This window comes from Quercus robur, chromosome 10 (assembly GCF_932294415.1).
Source record: "Quercus robur chromosome 10, dhQueRobu3.1, whole genome shotgun sequence".
Classification (NCBI taxonomy): domain Eukaryota; kingdom Viridiplantae; phylum Streptophyta; class Magnoliopsida; order Fagales; family Fagaceae; genus Quercus; species Quercus robur.
The window spans coordinates 20,619,612-20,640,346 of NC_065543.1; the positions used below are offsets into that span (position 1 = coordinate 20,619,612).

The window sequence follows — 20,735 nt, forward strand, 5'->3', positions numbered from 1 at the left end:
GGGTTATTTTATTTGTTTTAATTTGTGATTGTTTTGTGGTTAATCTCTTAGACTGGATTTGTAGTTTATCTTATTGATTTTTGTTTGTTTAGAGGATAATAATGTTATTTTTGGACAATGATTTTTTTAGAAACAATGTTTAACCAGATCTACCAAAATTTTTGTTTTTGGTTAAAAGGATGAGCCAGATTTTTGTAATTCATCTGAAACTTTTTTTTTTTTTTTTTGTGCCCCTACTACCCCTTCTTTTCTAAAATTTTGGGGCCCCCCTTCCACTTGGGGGCCTTAGTCAATTGCCTAATTGGCCTATTGGAAGGACCGGCCCTATGTATAATGCTGGTTAAGTGTAGACTCTATAGAGATTGAAATTTGGTTGGGGCAGTATTTATTATACACTTGTGTGTATCCACACAAGTGTATAATAACACTAAAATCATGAGTCTAACTCGTGATTTTGAAATTGTGAAGTGGTTAGCTTGCATGGCCAAATGGGGGCTAAGTTTTCATAAGAGTGAAGATGTGTCATGGGATGTGTGGCCGAAGTGCCAAACCAAGAAGTGACATTGTAATGGACCAAACCCTCCACACGTTGGTGATTACTAATAATTACTAAGTAGGTCTTGCAATAACAAACTTTGTGGATGTAGTAGCAGACAGAAAGGCAGTTTATCCTAGAGCTAGTTCCCAGCAACATCAAAGTTTGCCAAATTTCACTAATATCAATCATTGAATGGATATCATTACTTAACACAAATGAAAGTTTTATAGATATAGCTGTTGAGATATGAAGGGTCATAAAATGTATTTCAATCATATCTTAGCTGCAAAGATACATCATGCACAGCCCAAGTAAACCTTCATAAAAATAAAAATAAAAATAAAAATAAAAATAAAAAATAAAAAAAAAAACCCTTCATATAATAAGGTTATGCTGTCTAGTGTCTACGGTACGTATTACATTGTCTTTTTCAAATAAACTATATAAAATATAGAAAAATAAAATAGTGGTGGTTAGGTAAAACTAGCTTACAATGAATGCTTGAAACGCGGACCATTCATAACGGTTATAGGCCCAAGTACAACCACTACATGGGCCCCACCTCAGCATAGAAACGTTAGAAAGTTGGGGGTCATTTGGTACGTGATTTTCAATAACAATTTTCAATTTTTAAACAATATTACACCTATTTTTATACACTTTTTCATCTACATGTATTTTCAAAAAATACAAACAACGTTACTAAACGAGCCCTCAATTATTTTATTTTTTTTAAAACTTAAATGCGCTTTTTTTTTCAGAAAAATTTAATTAACAAAATAATATTGATGAGTAAAAAAAATGATGTAAATTGTGAGTTAGAACCAATAACTTGTTTATTGTAAAATTGTTCTGAAAATGTTGTTAACTTACATTAATATCTCTCTCAATATATATAATATATATTGGTTGTTGTGATGCTATATTATATAGTTTTGTTTTCAAAGAAACTTAAACGACAGCATTGAACGCATGAGAAAGATTTCAGAGAGACAGGTTGGCGAAAACATGCACAAGTGCGTATAAAAACTTCGATTCATTACTGGAAAAAGACATAGAGGGACGGTCCTAAGTCCTTGCAGTGCAAGGACAAATAAATATATGAATAAACAAACATAAAAAGAATCGGCAAGGCAGGCTCACAATATATGGACAAATATATATATTATATTTTATATTTGGCCTCTCCCAAAATGTCTACTAGTTTTCTATCCGTTTAATCCACATAAGCCGTAAGCTACGCCTGAGGACTAAATAAATTATAAGATCTTATGCCAATTTCATAGTACGAATAATCTGAAGGGAACATCTATGAACTATGATGATTGATCAAAACTTATTATAAGCTATGGTATCTAACTATCTTCCATATTGAATTTAGACACTAATGATTGATAATTCGATAGTTGGAAGTTGGAAAATTTGAAATTTGAATGTTTCCATTAGCATCACTAGAAAATTTGGATCTTGAGAGAATATCAACCTAAGATATTTCCGTTGAAAATGTCAAAATGTGCTATTGAACTACGAGACTCATGGCATAAAATAACACATCCCCACCCCAAAACCCAAATTTTAAGCCGAATGTATCCTTTTAGTCTTTGACAAAGAATTGAAGTGACTTAAGTTGAGCTTCATTAAATGGAAAACTTCCACAAAACTACTAATAAGAAAAGCCCTGAATAGTCAATATCACTTTTCAGAAATCACATGCTACAGAGCATACAGTAAGTCCAACGTGAAACCTAATGTTGTTTATTTTTGTCAACGAAGTTGGTGTTAAAAAAATGTAGTAGTAGCCATCTGAATGACTAAACACTCTGCTGTTCCATAAAGGCGTGCTTCCCACATTAAAGTAGGAAGAAAATATGCCACTGCAATGAGTAGAAACGTCGCATGTGAAAACTATTTTATTTTTACTTAAAAAAATAAATAAATAAATAACTGTCAATCTTAAAAAGGAAAATAGTACCATAATTTTTGCTACAACTTGCAACGTGAGTAAATTGTGGCAAAAGTTGTGGTCCTATTATTCATCTTAAAATAGTCAACAATATTGTTGAGTAATAGCCTGTCAGCTCTTTCCTACTCTATTGCACCACATGATTCTCACCTGAACCACGTGGAACATTTTTTTTTTCTTCATTTTTTCTATTCTTAATTTTGGATGACCTAAAAGGCAATATATCACAGAATTTACCAGACCCCAAACCATCTTCAAGAGAAATTATTATAAAATTTAGTCATTCTCTATGCAGATAATGGCCTTAATGGCATGAAAAAACTATTGATAAGTAAATTTGACATGAATGAATGGTGTAACAACCAATAGTAGGATTACATTCATATCCAAATCAAAAGGGAAGGGTGGGGGGGTTGTTGTTTACATCCATTAGTGTATATCACAGAAACTACACTACATGTTAGTACCTCTAGTAGGACGGCAAACATGATTTAATCTACGAGCATGTTCATCACTGTGGTGCTGTGTCCGACACGAATACCCATACCAGCAATCTTCCCTTTTTGATGCATCTGGTGGTAAAAGCTATGAAGAAGCATACACAACCACATTAAAATAATACTAACAAAAATTACAGGCAACTTTCCAGAACTAACTAGTGATCACTCATATGAACCATCTGATTAAATCAGACCCTCAAATCATAATCTGAAATTAAATGATTCTCAAGAGGACATCTATAAGAACTAATCAATGATTTCTATCACACGCCAATTTTTAAGAAAGAAGCTATCATACCCGAATCTTAAAGGGCGGAAAATTGTGTTAAATAATTCCACAACAAAGAGGCAGATAAAACACTGGTCTAATAAATTGGAAAGAGCCTTTCAGAGAGTTGTTAACACAAGCAATTCTTCAAACCACCTTCAAAAAGAGTAGGCATACAAAGCTCAAAATTTCAATTATTAAATCAATTTTAGTACATTATTCTATGAACTGGGGTAGATTGTTGCTAGTCTGGAGCACCACCAGCCATGTAAGTAGTTGGGTTTGGAAACTTCAGCTTTGGATCGAGAAGGAATTTACTCAAAATAGGGGACATATTATAGAACAACACAGCAATTTTTTTTCAAGCGCCTTGGTTTTGAAAAAGGGGAGCTTCTAATTCTTATATATATAATTTCAATGTCATGAACATAAATGCCACAGTGACAATTGTTTGTTTGGTACATGTCTTTGTTACTCGAAAATGACCTCCTTTTCTTTGTAAGTTATGGAATGCTTTCATCAAAAGACACACTAGACTAGGATGATTCCATATTTCTTGTATGGTTGAATTTGCTACTTCACAAGCCCACACGGGTAAAACTGTAGGGTGACACTTTGCCACTTTGGTTAAAGAACCAGAACTTCAAGTTTAAACTCTCCTGAACCTCCAATGTATTTGATTTGCAGGTTATTACATTTATGAATGGCATGTGTGAGCTAAAACACAGTTGACTCTTAGGCACAGTTTGGATCCACGTTTGCTGCGTTTTAAGTTTCTGCGTTTTCCCTTTTTTTTTTTTTTTTTTCTCACGCCTTTTCCCCCAACAAGCGGTACTGTTCATGTACGGTACATGAACAGTAGCCGCAACTTTTGACTGTCTTCCGTGAACAGTGCACAGATGCACTGTTCACGGACCCACAAATTTCATTTTTTATCAATTTTTTCATTAAAAATGAGTCCCACAGCACTATTCACACATTTAAAAATTATTTTGTTATAGTGTTTTCAGTTTCAGTAAAATAAGTTCTATCCAAACAGACCCTTAATCTATTGCATAGAGCCCCAAGTTATTATAAAGACTCATCATTGTATGTACTTCATAACGTGAAGGCTTCAATATTACAGTACCAGATGTTGAAACCACATATATGAGAGGGGAAAACAGTAGGATGGGTAGACAAGTTACGGTAAACGTAATTTCAGGACACATGAAATGCCTACCAAACATCCATTGAAAAGAAAACCATATCTACAATTAGAAATTTGAAATTATAATGCTTCAAGTTGATGATACTTACATATTTGGGCACTGAAATCCGAAACCAGTACAAAAGGAATGAGACCAATTTGTCATAACAATCACTGCATCCAAAACAATTATCTATACTAAGAATCTGGCATTTAATGAGACAGAAATCCAAGTATTCTAATTTATCCACCATTTTATCTTTATAATATGATTTGATGGATATTGTTTGAATCGCAATTTGATGGATAATACAGTTAAGACTGCTAATACTGCTTCAACACAAAAGTGACTGAAGGAAACAAATTTTTTGAGAAGGTGGTGCCTCAGGTCTTGAAACATCATATTGACAGCTCTAAACTCAAACACCATATACAAAAATTATGTCTGATGTCCATAGAACCAAGAATAGAAATAGCGTTTGAGATTTATAGCACCTTTCTAGAAATTAAAAATTCAACAACAATTAAGCCCACTCAGAAGAAGAAACATGAAAATCAGATGCAAAAAAAAAAAAAAAAAAATTTGAAATTAAGAAGTGATATGCCTTGGGTACATTCAGACTGTAACACCTTGAATTAAAAGTGTTACACAAAATGTTATGAGTTTAAAGATGAATTGGACTTGTACTGCAGGCAGAAAACTAATTCAATTATCGAGAACACCAAATGCAAAATGAAACTTACTTGCAAACATGAGTTCTGGAAGTGATCATCTCAGCATGGTTCAGTGGCATCCTTGTTCGATCTGCCATGAGAACAAAATTACCTCTAAATTAAAACAATACTATCTGAAAATTAATACATCAGATCCCTATGATAACCAGAAAAATCTATGAAAAACTAATCATTTTTTACTAGAACCCTTTATCACATATGAAGAAATGGAACATTAGAAAAGAAATGAACTGCAAAACTTTATAGCTAGAGGACCTAAAAGTAGAGAAACACGTGCACTGAAATGAAACAGAAAATACTCAAACATATTGAAACAAGGAACATTGAAACATGACTTAATACCTAGAGATGGTGCTACCTAGAAATGTACATTGATCCACTGATCCACACAATATTTTCTATTCATTCCACCTTGGAATCCTACATAACTATTTCAGTTAGAAACCACAAGCATTATGCTACCAGAACCATAGCATGTTTCAGATAGAAAAGACCAGTTGGTTAGTAAAAAAAGATTTAATCAACTTGCCTCCTACAGATTATTTAGAAAGTTATACATGACCCAAGCGTTACTTTTTGTTTTTTGGAGGGGGCAGGGAAGAGAAGAAACTTTGTCTTAGTCCATGAAAATACATATGTAACAAGTATAAAATTTAGAAGCCAAGTCTTCCATTAGTAATTGGATGACAAACATACGCTTCATGAGGAAGGTTGATCATGTGCTTACTAGCATCAACACTAAATGATAAATTAAGGCATCATGATTGTGATTCAGAACATTGGAACCCAACAAATTCATTCTTCAACCATTAAACTAATACTGAAGAATATATCAACTTACCTATTTCTCTGTTGTTTAACTTTGCAATCCACTCTGAGATAACATCCTGCAACGTTCTGCCCATCTGTATAATACACCTTTGTGTGATCTAAAACACCACTAAGATGTGAGTCATATCAAACCATTCATTAACTAAAATAATTACAAAAGTTTAATGTTTTGGTAAAGAGAAATCCACACATCTTGTTCATGCGGATTCTTGTCATGCACTGCATCAGGAATTCTAGAAATAGTGCGATCTGAGATCTGCAAAGCATAGGAAGAAGTATAATCATCATAAAATATGTCACCATAGTTTTTAGCATACAAATACTGATCAATCTTTCAACTAGGTCATAATTTAACATCATTTTTCTAAAAATGGGATGGCTAAAACAAAGGAACTCCAACGAAAGTAGACGTGAACCTAGGAAACTTTGTGTATGAAATCATTTAGAGGATTTGGGAACAAATTATTTATCTTTTTGCTATTGTGTTAAAGTATATTTGTACTTTGAAAAAGTGAGAAAAAAAAAAAAAAAAAAAAAAGAAAAAAAAAAAGTGAGGTTTTAAAAAGCTATACATAAAAGCTAAAAAGCAAAAAACTGACTTATAATCTGTTCCCAAACACATATTAAAAAAAAAAAAAAAAATTTGCAAGTAGTTTTCAGCAGAGAATGAAAGGGACAACTAAGTAAAGAGTTGAAAATTTGTTGAAAAGAAAGAAGTTTTAGAACGAGGTCCATTAAAAGAGTGTCTTATCAACTGAATGTCCTATCAGCAAATAGTAATAAGATATGAAACAAAACCAATTGTCCTCAGATACAATATGATTAATCAACTGAATGTCCTAAAACTTTGGGGAATTAATTAATAATAGGGGAAAAAAGAAGAAGCAAAAGAGCAGCACATACTGGTTTAAAAGTCTCACGACTGCAAACAGGGTGAAAGTCACTTCTTGTAAGCCTTTGAGCTTGCCAATAAGCCCCACAAAATGCTCTATCACATCCTACACCTGCAAGAGGGAAAAAATGGAAATATTGACAAATTCAGAACAATTGCTTTGTTACACCTAACACTAAAAGGGAAAGAAAGTACAGATTCAGTGGATCACTTCATCTTCCCTATCTTAGAAAATTATAAAAGCTAAGTTGAAGTCCAAGTCTAGAGGCATCAATAGTGTGGTTCTAAAATTAAAAAGAAATAAACTTCTATGGTGACTGCAGCATAAGGCAAAGTCTTAAAAACCTATCCGACTGACTTTCAATAAAATTATTTTATAACCTGTAATGTGAGCTACAAGCTAGAATGTATCCTTTGCTGCTTTCAAACACACACACACACAAAAACTTACAGTGTTGTGGTACACTAATATCAGTTCGGGAAGGCATCATTCCTCCACATGCATGACACTGTAGATGAATGGTGTTCTGGTTGCAGTGGAACCCACCCAATTCTGTACCTGGAAATTTGTAAATGACCTTGTTATATATAAATTAGACACAGTGAATGAGGAAAACATCACATATTAGAAACATGAAACAAAAAAACTTCTCAAGACCTTCCAAATAAAATTGCAGTGAACTTCAGAAAGTTGGACCATATCATTAACATGAAAATTGAAAGAGCAGTTCATCTAAACCACTTGAGCAAGTTGGTGAGAAACATAAGCAAATCTTAGCCACAAAACTTTGGGCTCAACTATGGATCCTCAATAGACTTATCAAGTTGGCCACATTTTTTTGCCACCATTATATTCTATCTAAAATCATAATCTCTGTTACATCCTTAATTGATGTGCCCTTTTTTACTACTTTTACTAGGTTATTTTAGGTTTTCCTCTACCTTTTTTCATTCCCTCAATTTGAATCAACCCACTCTTCCTCACTGCACATGACCAAATCATCTAAGGCAACTCTCCCACATCTTTTCATCAATAAGGGTTACCCCTATCTTTAAACGAATTTCCTCATTTCAAATCTATCTTATCTTTCCCAGTAATTCCATTTATCCATCTTAACATTTTCATGTTGGTAAAGATACATTTACAAAAAAAGTGATGGATAAGAATGATCAACTTTAAAATTAATTACTAAGCAATAAAAATGCGAGTTAAGGTCGATAGATGGGTGAATAAATGATGTGCAATACACGATTCACCAAGTTGAGGAAACAATTTCCAAACACAAGAATTCATATGCAAATAATATTACCACATTGAGGGCATGGAAGGTCTATGCCATCACTTTCCTCATCCAAGGGGGAATAAGCCCTCTTTCTTCGCAGCTTTTTCCCTGATCTAACGACCTAATTTAAATTATAACCAGAACAATCAACAAAAAGGAAAAGAATCATAAACTATTCTGAAGTTTGATAACACATAAGGAGCAACATATCAAACCAACCAATGGTGTGAACACATAAAAGGAAAACATAGCAATAAAACTGAACCTATTTCAAATGAAAAGACGCAACACAACAAACTGTTCACCGGATAGACATCTATATGATTCGTAAATGATATATTGTTTTCTAACTTATAGGTACATATAACATTAAAGGAACCACGCTCATTTTAATACTCAAATATAAATATCAAATGGAATTTGGGTACATCAGTAAAAACAAAAAAATCTTTGGGGGATAAAAATATATTTTCTTATTTCAAGAGCATTTAGAGAAACTAGGTTAATATCCCCTATCAGCTATTGAACAAATCATAATTAACATTATTCATGCCGATGAGCCATAGCTCAATTGGCACTTCCTTTTATCATAATAATAGGATGGCGGGTGAGATCTTGGGTTCAAAACCTACTAGGTGCATAAATAACCAATCAAAAAATAGATAAATAAAAACATATGCACATTCAGAAAGGACTCCAAAAAAGGCTTCCTGAAGCATTACAAAAGGAAGAAGATCGAATTTTTGGTGACAAAAATGACTCAAATTCATCCCCTATGGTAAGAAATCCTTCCAAACATCTCTAATATTTTCAAGAACATAGTCTAGAGTTTTTTATTTACTGAATTTTATTTAGCTTCCATAAATTATTTTTGAGGATTTTGCATGATTGAGATTATCAAAGCCAATCACATTCAAATGACTTCATATTTTTGTAAATTTGGGGTTTAAAGGTTAGATTATTCACTCTTAAGTGGATTAGTGAGCAAATTAGCTCTAAAACTGATCTTAACATCAAAATTTAGAAAGAATATTTTCATTTTTGGATTCTACACCAAACATCGAGTGGGAGATTTAAATTGGTTTGTTAAAAGAAGTCATAAAAAAACAGAAAAAATAAATCTGGAAAATTAGTGTTCTGCCACATGATTGGATTATGTTTTGGGAACTGAATTCATATAGTCTAACTCTGATCTGGACCCTACCAATGGGAGTATATGTTGGCATATAAACAAGTGTCTTCTGGAGCTTTACCACCAGCCTATGTGTGATTCTGAACCCACATTACTTCTACTCCTGTGTTTCATGAATAGACCATCACCATGCATATAGAGGGGGATTGTCATCTTGTTCGACAAGAGTGGAAGTGACATAATTGTTACCCCATACAGGAGCTCAAATTGCTGGTATGTTTACTAAACTTGTGAACAAAACTAGTTTAAATTTGTTAATATAGTATTAGTTCAGATTATATAATATCTATGTCCCAACCTGAGGAGTGTTGTACGTAATATATTGTTAGGGGCAAACTAGTATTTGTATTGGAATTAACCATAAATAACATGTATATGACTATAAGTGTGTGAAAAGCCAGGGGATGAGGATGCCATTTGAACTAAACTCATTGACCAATGATTAAAAAATTGCCAGTTAACAGATTCAATGTAGAAATTTATTATTTTAACACAAGCTTCCTTGGTTTGCTCCTAGATCTTTCTAGTAGCAAGAACTGCCTTTTTAATTTGAACATTGAATCAGTGGTCAACCTGTGTGCCATCGCTACTAAACAACATTCCACAATTCAAGATGAAAGATAATGCATGACACGGAACAGTGTATTTTATTATTTAAATAATCATACAGAACACTAAAAACCATCAAAATTGACTTCTTTTTTTTTGGGGGGGGGGGGGGTGGACACCGAAACTTCTCTTATTATAATTGAGTAGTGCATCTTATAGAAATATAAATAAATAAAATAGTGAACTAGAAAAAGTTCATCTTTCTTTTCATTGGATGTGCCTAACTGGTAAATACCTAACCACGTGTGTGCCACATCTCTACCCTTGTTATGTAATGTATGATAATGGTACCTCACACACTTTGAAGCAACGTCTCTACCCTTGTTATGTAATGTATGATAATGGTACTTCACACACTTTGAAGCATCCAAGTAGCATATCTAGAAAGTAGTAAGATTACTTACAAGATTTGACTGTATCAATGCATAGGAATCTAAAAGTGCAACTTCTTCATCAGACCGCTTTAATGAAGAATCTGCTTCAAGTATACCCTACACAAAACAAGTGGCAAACTAGTTAAAAGGAAACAAAATCCATAAATGAAAGCCATACTATAGCGGTTACTGACATGTTGTAAAACCACAAAAATTGCACACACACACACACACACACGTTAATTAATGAGAAGGCAAAGGAGAGGCAAAGGATGACGAGAACCTTCCCAAAATTATGCAATTTGATGTTATGGGTATACAACAATCTCAATGACAATTGAAAATTTCTGTCATGAATGTTATGTACGGTAACAAGGTTGTAGCTGAAACATATATGTTATAAAATTAGCATTAGAATCTTACACAATGTATAAATTTTGGCACTAATATTAGTATTTTGGCACTTACTACTTTCAATAAGGCCTTATTGGGGAAATGGTTGTAGTGGTTTGGGAAAGAAGAGAATCGGTTGTGGAGAAGGGTGGTAGCTTCAAAGTTTGGGGAAGAGTGGGGGGATGGACTTCTAAGATAGGTAGGGGAGTTCGTGGGGGTGGTTTGTGGAGAGGTATTCGTATAGGCTGGGAGGATTTTAGCAAAAATGCTCAGTTTGTTGTTGGGTTGGGGAATAGAGAAAGATTTTGGCAAGATGGGTGGTATGGGGATCAACCTTTCCAATTGCCTTTCCCAAGGCTGTATGGTATTGCTATTGACAGGGAGGCCTTTGTAGAAGCTTCTTTGTCAAGGCAGGAGGCGAAGGATTTTGGAGAAGCTTCTTTGTCAAGGCAGGGGGCGAAGGAAAGAAGAATTTGGACGATTGGGAGATGGATGAAAGGCTGCATTTTCCTCGTATCTTGGGAGCCAATACTCCTTCAATGGATGTTGGAGACCAAATGAGATGGAAGTTGAAGCCTAATGGGGATTTTGACATCCGGTTGTATTATAACAAGTTGCGGGATTCTCCCTCTTTGTCTTTCCTTGGAAAGGTATATGGAGAGTTAAGGTCCCTAGGCGTGTTTCTTTTTTCGTTTGGTGTGTAGCTTGGAATAAGATCCTAATGGGTGATAAACTGAGATTGAGGGGCTTGGATTTTGTGGACTGGTGCATTATGTGTTGACATTGTCGGGAAACGGTAGACCATTTACTTCTTCATTGTGAGATGGCTTATCGGTTGTAGAGCTTTGTTTTTATAACTTTTGGATTGTCGTGGGTCATACCTAGATCGTTTCCAGATTTGCTTTTTCGATGGTGGAATTGGTTGGGGAAACATTTGTCTCAAATCTGGAATTTAGTTCCGTAGTGCATACTATGTTGTATCTGCAAGAAACAGAATCGGTAGACTTCTGAGGATTTGGATAGTTCCAGTGATCAAATGCTTGATTCTTTCGGTGGAACTCTTTTTGATTGGTCTCGAGCTTGGGAACTCACGACTAGTGATTCTCTCCCTTCTTTTCTTAGCTCTCTTTCTCTTTTGTAATTAATCTGTTGCTTGGTTTTCTTTTATGTATTTTCTCTGTTTTTTTCTTCTGGTAATTTTTGGGTTTGCTCTGTGCTTTTAATGCATAGAGTAACCTTTCATAAATATATCATTCTTACTTATCAAAATATATATATATATTAGTGTTACACTATCAAGCAGACATAAAATTCATCCATATAATATGTTTATCACTATACTTTCATCACTTTAAACATCAATACTTCATGACTATCATTAGCATTAACAAAAAGACTGCAGAGGAACAACAATATGATGTTCCTAGGAGAAGTGAAAGGAACTTTATACAAAGCATAACAATATTTCTGGAAGTCACAATTAAGAAGCAGATATAGTCCACCAGCTCAAAATAGCTAACGTCATTCCAACTTTTTGTGTTGATACTTTAGAATATTAACAAATGGATGCTATTCCACCAACCAAACATAAAAGGAAAAAAGAAGAAGAAGAAAAAAAAAGATGCTATTCCACCAACCACATCAATGATAACTCCAATACATATTCGCTTTAAGGGAAAATACAATTTACCCATGTGGTTAGACCATAAAACATGGAACCTCCCTAAGTTTAGTTTGGAACACAACCTTTGTGGTCAGGTTCAAGGTACAATGATGCATTGAGCGTGAAGACAATTTTACTTTTAGAATTAATTGGGGTTTGGCCCAAGCCTATTAGAATTTTTTTTTTTTTTTATAAGTAATAAGAATCATATTAATCATGAAGAAATATCGAAAACAGCAAAAACAAGGTGTTCATGATGGTGAACACAAGAAACAACAACCAAAAACAACAAAAATATGAAAAGCAACTTAACGGGCAATAGTAAGGGAAGTAAGAAACTCCAAAGTAGAAGAAAAGTTTGAAGAACCCCAGCACCTAGCCCATTCAAAAAGAGTACTCTGGCAGAGAGCTTGTAACTGAACAAGCGATTTCTCTTTAGCCTCTAAAGAGTGCCGATTTCTTTCCATCCAAACAACCCACATCAAACAGCCAAGAACCATATTCCATATGTCCAAAGAAAATTTCCCCAACCAATTACTCCAACAAAACACCAAACTCTCCACTGAACTTGGCATGACCCATTGGATCCCAAAAACTTGTAACATTTGCACCCACAAAGAATGAGCTACAGGACAATATAGGAGAAGATGGTCCACAAATTCCTCATTACAGCAGCACATACAGCACCTATTCGCCAAAGGGGCATTCCTCATCGATGCCAGCGCCGCCCGGAGGCCCTGGCTCGCCCAAGGGCGAGGAAGGGTACGGATGAAAGCCAATTAGAATTAATATTAGGCCCTGATGGTCTACATAAGCACACAATCTCAATCCAATGGAGACAGTTTTGCTTGATGAATAAAATTTCAGTTGGAATTTTCCCAATTGGCTATTGCTAACTCCAAACAACCCCAGGTGCTGATTTTTAGGTTTTCTATTCTGCTTGGTGCTGATTCCAAGCAACTCTAGTTGATTCCTAGGTTTCTTTTTTGTTATTTTTGCAACAAGTTTCTTTCGAGAATTTTGTATTGTATCAATTTGGATCAATGTTCACTGTAGTGCATCATACATGTCACAAATTAATTGTACACCTTCACCCAGTCAAATCATGCTATATAGCCAAACAAACGATGATCATCATCATCATCATCCAGAGAGCAACAAAATAATTTATTATATATTAGCTTTTTATTATGAATGTATAAATGATCGAATGAGTAAAGGTGTAAAATTGTTTCTATAGCTTATGTGTAACACTTTGGACATGACCTCTAGGGGTTTAGCGTAACAAACTATAATGTGGATAGGTTTTGTATTTTATGGCCTAACTACATGGGGTAAAATGTAATTTTTCCCTAGCTTTAGTTAACATCTCATTCTTATCTATATAACCATAAGTTGGTCTGCCTACCTTCTCAATATTACGCAGGAAGTGGTTTCTTCCAACAAATTGTACAACTGCTCTACATTGGGGACAAAGTACACTTGAATGTTTCTCTTGAGATCTCTTTAACCACTCTGAGAAGCATCCGTTGCTGTAAATAATCAAGGACAATTTCAATTAAAATTTATAGATTAAAATAAATGTTCCCTATGGGTGCCAACTAGACTCACTGGTAAAGTCACTTGGCATTGTATCAGAGACCTAGGTTCAAATCCCACCTACACTAAGGTTTTTTTTTTTTTTTTTTTTGGGGGAGGGGGGGGGGGGGGGGGGGGGGAGAGAGGAGGATGAATAAAAATATTCATAATTGAAGCAAAGGTAAGTTACAAACCAGAAGTTATGGAGGCAAGGAGCAACAGTAACAACATCATGCCATGTATTTAAGCATATGCTGCATTTTGCATGCTCAGCATCAACAGAAATCTGGTAAAACCAAACAAAGAGATTTTCATCAGCATAACTACAGATGGATTAGCACTCAAGGGAACATTTAAAGGAGCCAAATATAATACATAATATATTCACCGTTATTAGTTGCTTATTGCAGATTTCTTGGCTAGGCATTACTTCAAATCTGTAGCCCAGATAACCTAGAGGCATCAAGAAAAGATAAAATAATATGCTAAGGTATCCAGGCACAATATGTTAAATTTGAAACAAATTCTAAGAATTACAAAATAAAAGTATAATTTTCCAACACTGTATAATCCCTCCTGAAAGCACACTTTCACGACTGTATCCACTTTTGAAATGTGTAGGTAGGTTCATATATTTACTATAAACAAAGAAATAACATTATTCCATTTTTCATGACAATATCACTACTGAATTTACATTTAGTTAGTTCACTTTGAAGACTATAATTTGATACACAAACGGTGCAAACATAATCAAAGGTCAAACAGCACCTGTTCTTTTCAAACTATTCACATAAGGAGTAAATAGAAACAAACAAAGCACTGCCTTCAAAAACTCGTGCCAGTGCCAAAGATATTCAAGGTACCAATGGCGCTTTAATAACAATATTAATATAATAATAAAGTCAAGTAAACAATGGCCCTATTTTTACAAAAGCTTATAGGACAAAGCCCTTTTACATAGCCTATGATAATAATTAGAGGAACAAGTTGTCAAGTACAATGGGAAAACATTTCCAAATATAGTATGTTAGAAGTATGTGATTAAATGATTAAATTTACCATATCCCAATAGCTTTAGCTTTTGGGATAATCAGTAATTTAACATGGTATCAGAGCAGGAGGTCATAAGTTCGATCCTTGTCTTCTCCACTCTACCTCTCATTTAAAATCTCATGTGTTGGGCCTCACCTATTAAAAGGGAGTTGAGCCCACATGTGAGGGGGGAGTATTAGAAGTATGTGGTTAATGATTAAATTTACCATATCTCAATAGCTTAAACTTTTGGGACAATCAGTAATTTAACATAGTAAATATTCAACTATTGTCAAACACTCTTAAGGTCCTAACAGTCCTACATGACATTAGCAAACTATTATAACATCCAATATGAATATCAACCAATGGTATGATACTTCAAGCAACTAAAAGAAACAGTGAAATACAAACTGAAGTTCAAAATGCTCTCTGTCATGGATTCCAAAAGTTTAAATTTATAACATTTTATTAGATCTAAAATCATCTACTATGATATATACTAGACTTAACAGATACTGATTACTGACCTTCTGTATCAGGGCCTGGAAAGATTTTACTTCCACACTTGATAACAATATCATCTCCGTTTTGAACAACAGCCTCATCAACAAGTACTGTTTTTGAACTATAGCATCCCCCCCCCCCCCCACCCCCAAACGACAACAAAAAAAAAAAAATCAAAAAACAACACAAGTGAAAAAGAGAGCAACAAAAGGGGAAGATATACACTAATGTGAATCTTCTATTGAAAAAGAAATGAGCATAAATATTCTTTAAATAACATCATTGCTATATGACATACCAACATAGAGAAAGGATGAAGCATAAAACACCAAGCATAAATCATATAGAGCACATGCTAAATAACAAGTGGGATGATTTTAGTGATGTATAATAAATTGAAGTTTGAACTACAACAAAGGTCAATTTTGTGATATTAGGTTAACACTGTCAATATCTATTCTCATTGCAATAAGATCTAAAAATAGTTTGATGCAATCTGCAATATTATTTAACATAATGATCTTACAAAATCAATCATAGTATTGACACATACTTCAGATCTACCAAGCAGTTTAGTTACATCCAGTCCTCCACAACAACTGATGATGTGAACAAAATATAATAGGTAAGTTACTTACACATGTACAATAAATATTCTAACTTGCTAAGACACTGATACATCAAAGCACATTGTGTTTTTCTTCTTTTTTTTTTTTTTTTTTTTGTTGGGCATGTATACGATAGTAAACTGAGTTCTGATTGTATAATATATCATCCTCTAGAATGTTGTTAAAAAATTTGAGCAAAAGTTTTACTTTTCCAACAAAATTTCCCAAAATTTTTCCTTTTTTTTTTTCTTTAAAAAAAAAAATTGGTAAGTTACATCTTATCAAAAAATAAATAAATAAAATTGGTAAGTTACACATACACCCAAGTGAGTTTTTAACCCATGATCTCACCCTCCACCCATTCTTATAGAAGAAGTGCTCTTTTTTTTCTATATTTCTCACCATCATGAAAGATAATTTTTATCCATTATATGAACTTAACCTACATTTCAACAGTTGAGAGTTGAGACTACTGAAAGATCTATATATATATATATTTATGACATTCATATTTTGTATGCTCTTTATATCTTTGTTTGTCGTACCCAGTGTATCTTAGATCATGTATCTTTGTTGTTGACCAATATATTAACAGCCTCCAGTTTTACTCTTACAAATAATCCAAATTATTTTTAATTCTATAAAGTGCAAATCTTAACAAAAGGGGTGGGCCAGGTTGCTCATGAATCTGGATTTCTAAATCTGAAATTAACCACCAATATTGCAGAAGATTTAGACATAATGAAACTTTGAAATGTAGATCTTATTAGGCACCCTCGAAAGTATATTTCAGAATTGAGAGACAGGCAAGAATCAAACAGCTCAATATTATTCAATGAAAAGAAGAATACCTTTTATTTAGCATTGTGGCAGAACATAGATCAGAATTCCGTGATATTTTGCACCAGTCATGTTTTTCAATAGAGGATGATCTGATCTCTGAACATATTACAATCTCATCTGACCTTATCTCAATATCTGAATATCTTGAGTCCAATGGAACTGCAACATGATAAAAAAAATTATCAAAAAATATAGAGTAAAAGTAAAGAAGTTTCAAAATCTACAGTTAATTTAATTTCCTCATTTGTTTTGAGTCTAGTAATGGTAAAGTACGTGTTCATTAAACTATAAAATATTGTCAGTTGTATCTATGCCCATTAGTCACCATTTTGTTATGGGTAATAAAACCACTTTATTAAAAAAGAAGCAAAATATAAGGATATAGGTTGTAGACCCTAAGATTCTTTACATAGTTACAAAGTTCATGCTTCAATAAAATCAAAGAGTGTAGAAGGTCTATTCGAATCCAAAGACATCCAATGAAACAAATCCTACAAATTGTGATTGAATCTCAAAGGTAGAAGCTTCTCGGTCATCAATCAGTAGGATCCACATACACTCACAAGTTGTAAGACATAATACTGTGTGTGTCATCTCTAAATTACTTATCAAACAAAGAGTTAAAGACATTAGAGGTCCCAAGGATGTGATTCATACATGGCTTCTTTCAAAAAGTAAAAAGGAGGAAAAAAAAAAAGTGATTGGCAAAAGGTCAATGCAAAGCAGACTCAATTGGATGACAACATATATACTTCTTTTCTACAACTTTCATCAGCTTTGAATGGTTGCATTAATCTTCAAAGCTCAATTCACTTATCATATTAATATAGAAATCTAAAATGAAATTTTCTTTTAATATCCAAACCAAGTCCTACCAGAATATTGTGTCATCATAGCTTCCAACATTAGAAATTCACAATGACAAGGTGCTGCATGACATGATGAGCACATATACAAACCGATTTTTTGGGGGTAATTTCTAGAGTTTAAAATCTTAGAACTTTTCATGTGTGCACTTATGCAAACTGGTGAGTTTTGTGCTGTCTTAAGTTTTAAGAAGCACACCTAAAATTGATGACTTCTCATTCAGATACTGAACAATTAGCTTTACCTCACATATATTTGCACATTAGTACATGAAACTCTTCATTGATTTTAAGCTAATCAAGAAGACAAACACAAACAAAACTAGGAATTAACAGTTAATTGCATGCCCTTCCCCGTTTGGTTGCCGAGTAAAAAGAATCCAAATTTTCCAAATTTGATTTTCAATAAAAATGCATGTATGACTGATCACCTTTTCTCAATAACATTTGGGATAGTGCTCCGTTTGGTTGCTGGGAAAATGAATTTACAAGAAAAGAATCCCTTTTTCTCAACAATATTCAGTTTTCAAAGAGAAAGGCTAAATCCAGCGCTTAGTAGAGTGGAAAAGGAAACCCTTTTGTGGGTTTTGAAAACAGTGAGAAAATCATTCATTTTCAGGGTCTTTAAGAAAGTTATTAAATGGGTTTTATGCAAGAAAATAAAATTCTATAGGAAGCTAAACCAATTCTAATACTTCTTTTGTATCTTCATACATTTTCAGGGCAAACAAAGAATGAAACTTTATAGAAAATATTAGCAGAAGAAGTAAAGAAAAACGGAGATACCAAGCTTAGCCCAGATTTCTTCAGAGGGCTTTGAACCTGAACCCTCTCCCACTTCCACCATCAAAGCTTTTTAGTTTTCACTGTGTTTGTCCCAGACGTTCAAACTTCGAAGAGATGGTATATATATATATGCTTAGAGCAGAGGAATAGTGAAAAATAATAAATAAATAAAAAGAGAAAAGAGAAAATCGTGCAAGGGTCTTTGCTCTGCGTGACTAAAAAAAACTAAAGTTTGGGTCTTTGCTTGTTGCTATACGCTAATTCTAATCATGTGTCCCACTAAGCACGATGTTGGCTTGTACACGTCTTGTTGCGTAGCTCCAAGGTTACCAACTTTATCGACTCATAGGTTGAAGCAACATATGATAATAATATCTTTTGTAATGTTATACGTGATAATAATATCCTTCCTCTCCTATCATTTTAAAAATACTTACCCAACCCTAAGCTCCGTGACAATGTCCTTCCTCTCTTATCATTTCAAAAATACTTACCCAACCCTAAACTCCCTGACTCTTGATTGAAATGTGTATATTAAGTGTTTGGTTAGCAAATTTGTGTTCAATAAAAAATTAGCAAATTTGTGTTTAGGTTAAATTGAAATTAACCCTAATACACATATTATTTATAGGTGAAGCACAAATACAATGTGACAAAATTACCAATATTTCCCATACAATATTATAAAGGCAAAAATATTACTTTAGTCCCTACATTTTGAGGTCATTTTCAATTTAGTCTTTTTTTTTTTTTTTTTAGCAATCAATTTAGTCGTTTTTATTTTTAATTTATAGTCAATTTGATCCCTACTATTAACCTACTAATGAAAAACATTTATGCAGCAAACAATGTACACCATTGGCACTCTTGGTGCTTATGTGGCTAATAAATAATATTATATTATTTTTAATAAACATTAAGATGACACATTTCATTTTAATGTGCTTACAGCCTTACACCCTCAAGTTCAACGCCATATCATCTGCATAGATTGTATTTTTGTTTAGAAATAATTACAACATACTGCTAAATATATGAATTGTTGTCTAGTTGTCACAATTCATAGTCATAGTCAATGAAACATCAAACCTTAATCGCACTAGAGGATACTTGTAAATCTACATAAGTTCACACAACATATGAATTATGGTTCTATTCTCTGCTTTTGCAATAGAGTCGGACATGACATTCTACTTCTTGCTTTTACAGATGATCAAGTTTCTTCCTAGGAAAGAGCAATACCTTGCAGTAGATCTTAGTCTAAATCTGTAAAATGACATTACACAAATGACCATTGATTATATAGAAGACCATGACTTAGATGAGTTTTAGGGTTCGTTTGGTTGGAGGGGTGAAGAAGTGAAAGGATAGACAATGGTGGGAGGATAAATTTTTTTTTAATTTTTCTCATTTTTGTTTGGTTGGGAGTGGAAAAGTCGATAGATAGAAAAAGCGAATTTCTATAAATTCACTCATATACCCTTGTTAAAAAATGATACCTTATTAAAACAAAAAAGTGACAAACAACCAATAAATAAATAAAAAATCAATCATCTAAATTTATTAAAAAATAAAAATCAAGTAAAAAAAAAAATCACGTCTGTTTAAACAAAAAAAGGTAAATTACAAAGTTGGTCCCTATTCTTTACACTATATTTCAATTTGATCCCTATCTTTTCAATTGTGTTAATTTGGTCCATAACCTTTTAGTATTATGTCAATTTAGTCTCTGCCGTTATCTCTTTGATAAAATTTGCTAACATGACAAATGGCCCAAATAAAAGATAATATTTTTCCACCTCAACAAACACCTATATTGCCATCTCAATTTTTTTATTTAAAAAAAAAAAAAACTAAATTAATTTTTAAATACTTTGAAACATATTTTGAAAAGCTAAACCAAGCTAGAAGCCCGCTCTCGCAATTTGACAGAACCAAACCTCCATGGCTAAACCTTCAAAACTCTGGTCTTCTCACATGTCTCCAGTGCCACCATGGCAGTGGCCTTGAACTCGTCGTCCCTAGCTTTTTTCACTCCCTTTATTCTCACTCTTTCACTCTCTTCACTCAAACTTAAGAAGT

At 33.5% G+C, this 20,735-nt stretch overlaps 1 protein-coding gene across 1 annotated transcript; it reads right to left on the reverse strand.

Annotated features, from left to right (window-relative positions):
* Nucleotides 1-2,752: 2,752 nt before the first annotated feature.
* On the reverse strand, nucleotides 2,753-18,869 carry LOC126701994 (uncharacterized). Its single transcript, XM_050400533.1, has 15 exons — nucleotides 18,654-18,869; nucleotides 17,010-17,160; nucleotides 15,574-15,671; nucleotides 14,397-14,461; nucleotides 14,203-14,294; nucleotides 13,839-13,962; nucleotides 10,405-10,491; nucleotides 8,227-8,320; nucleotides 7,368-7,475; nucleotides 6,928-7,028; nucleotides 6,215-6,280; nucleotides 6,035-6,122; nucleotides 5,203-5,263; nucleotides 4,569-4,632; nucleotides 2,753-3,086 (listed from the first exon to the last, which is right to left on the reverse strand). Exons 1-15 carry the CDS (start codon nucleotides 18,712-18,714, stop codon nucleotides 2,955-2,957), a joined length of 1,392 nt encoding a protein of 463 aa, XP_050256490.1. The 5' UTR covers nucleotides 18,715-18,869; the 3' UTR covers nucleotides 2,753-2,954.
* Nucleotides 18,870-20,735: the final 1,866 nt, after the last annotated feature.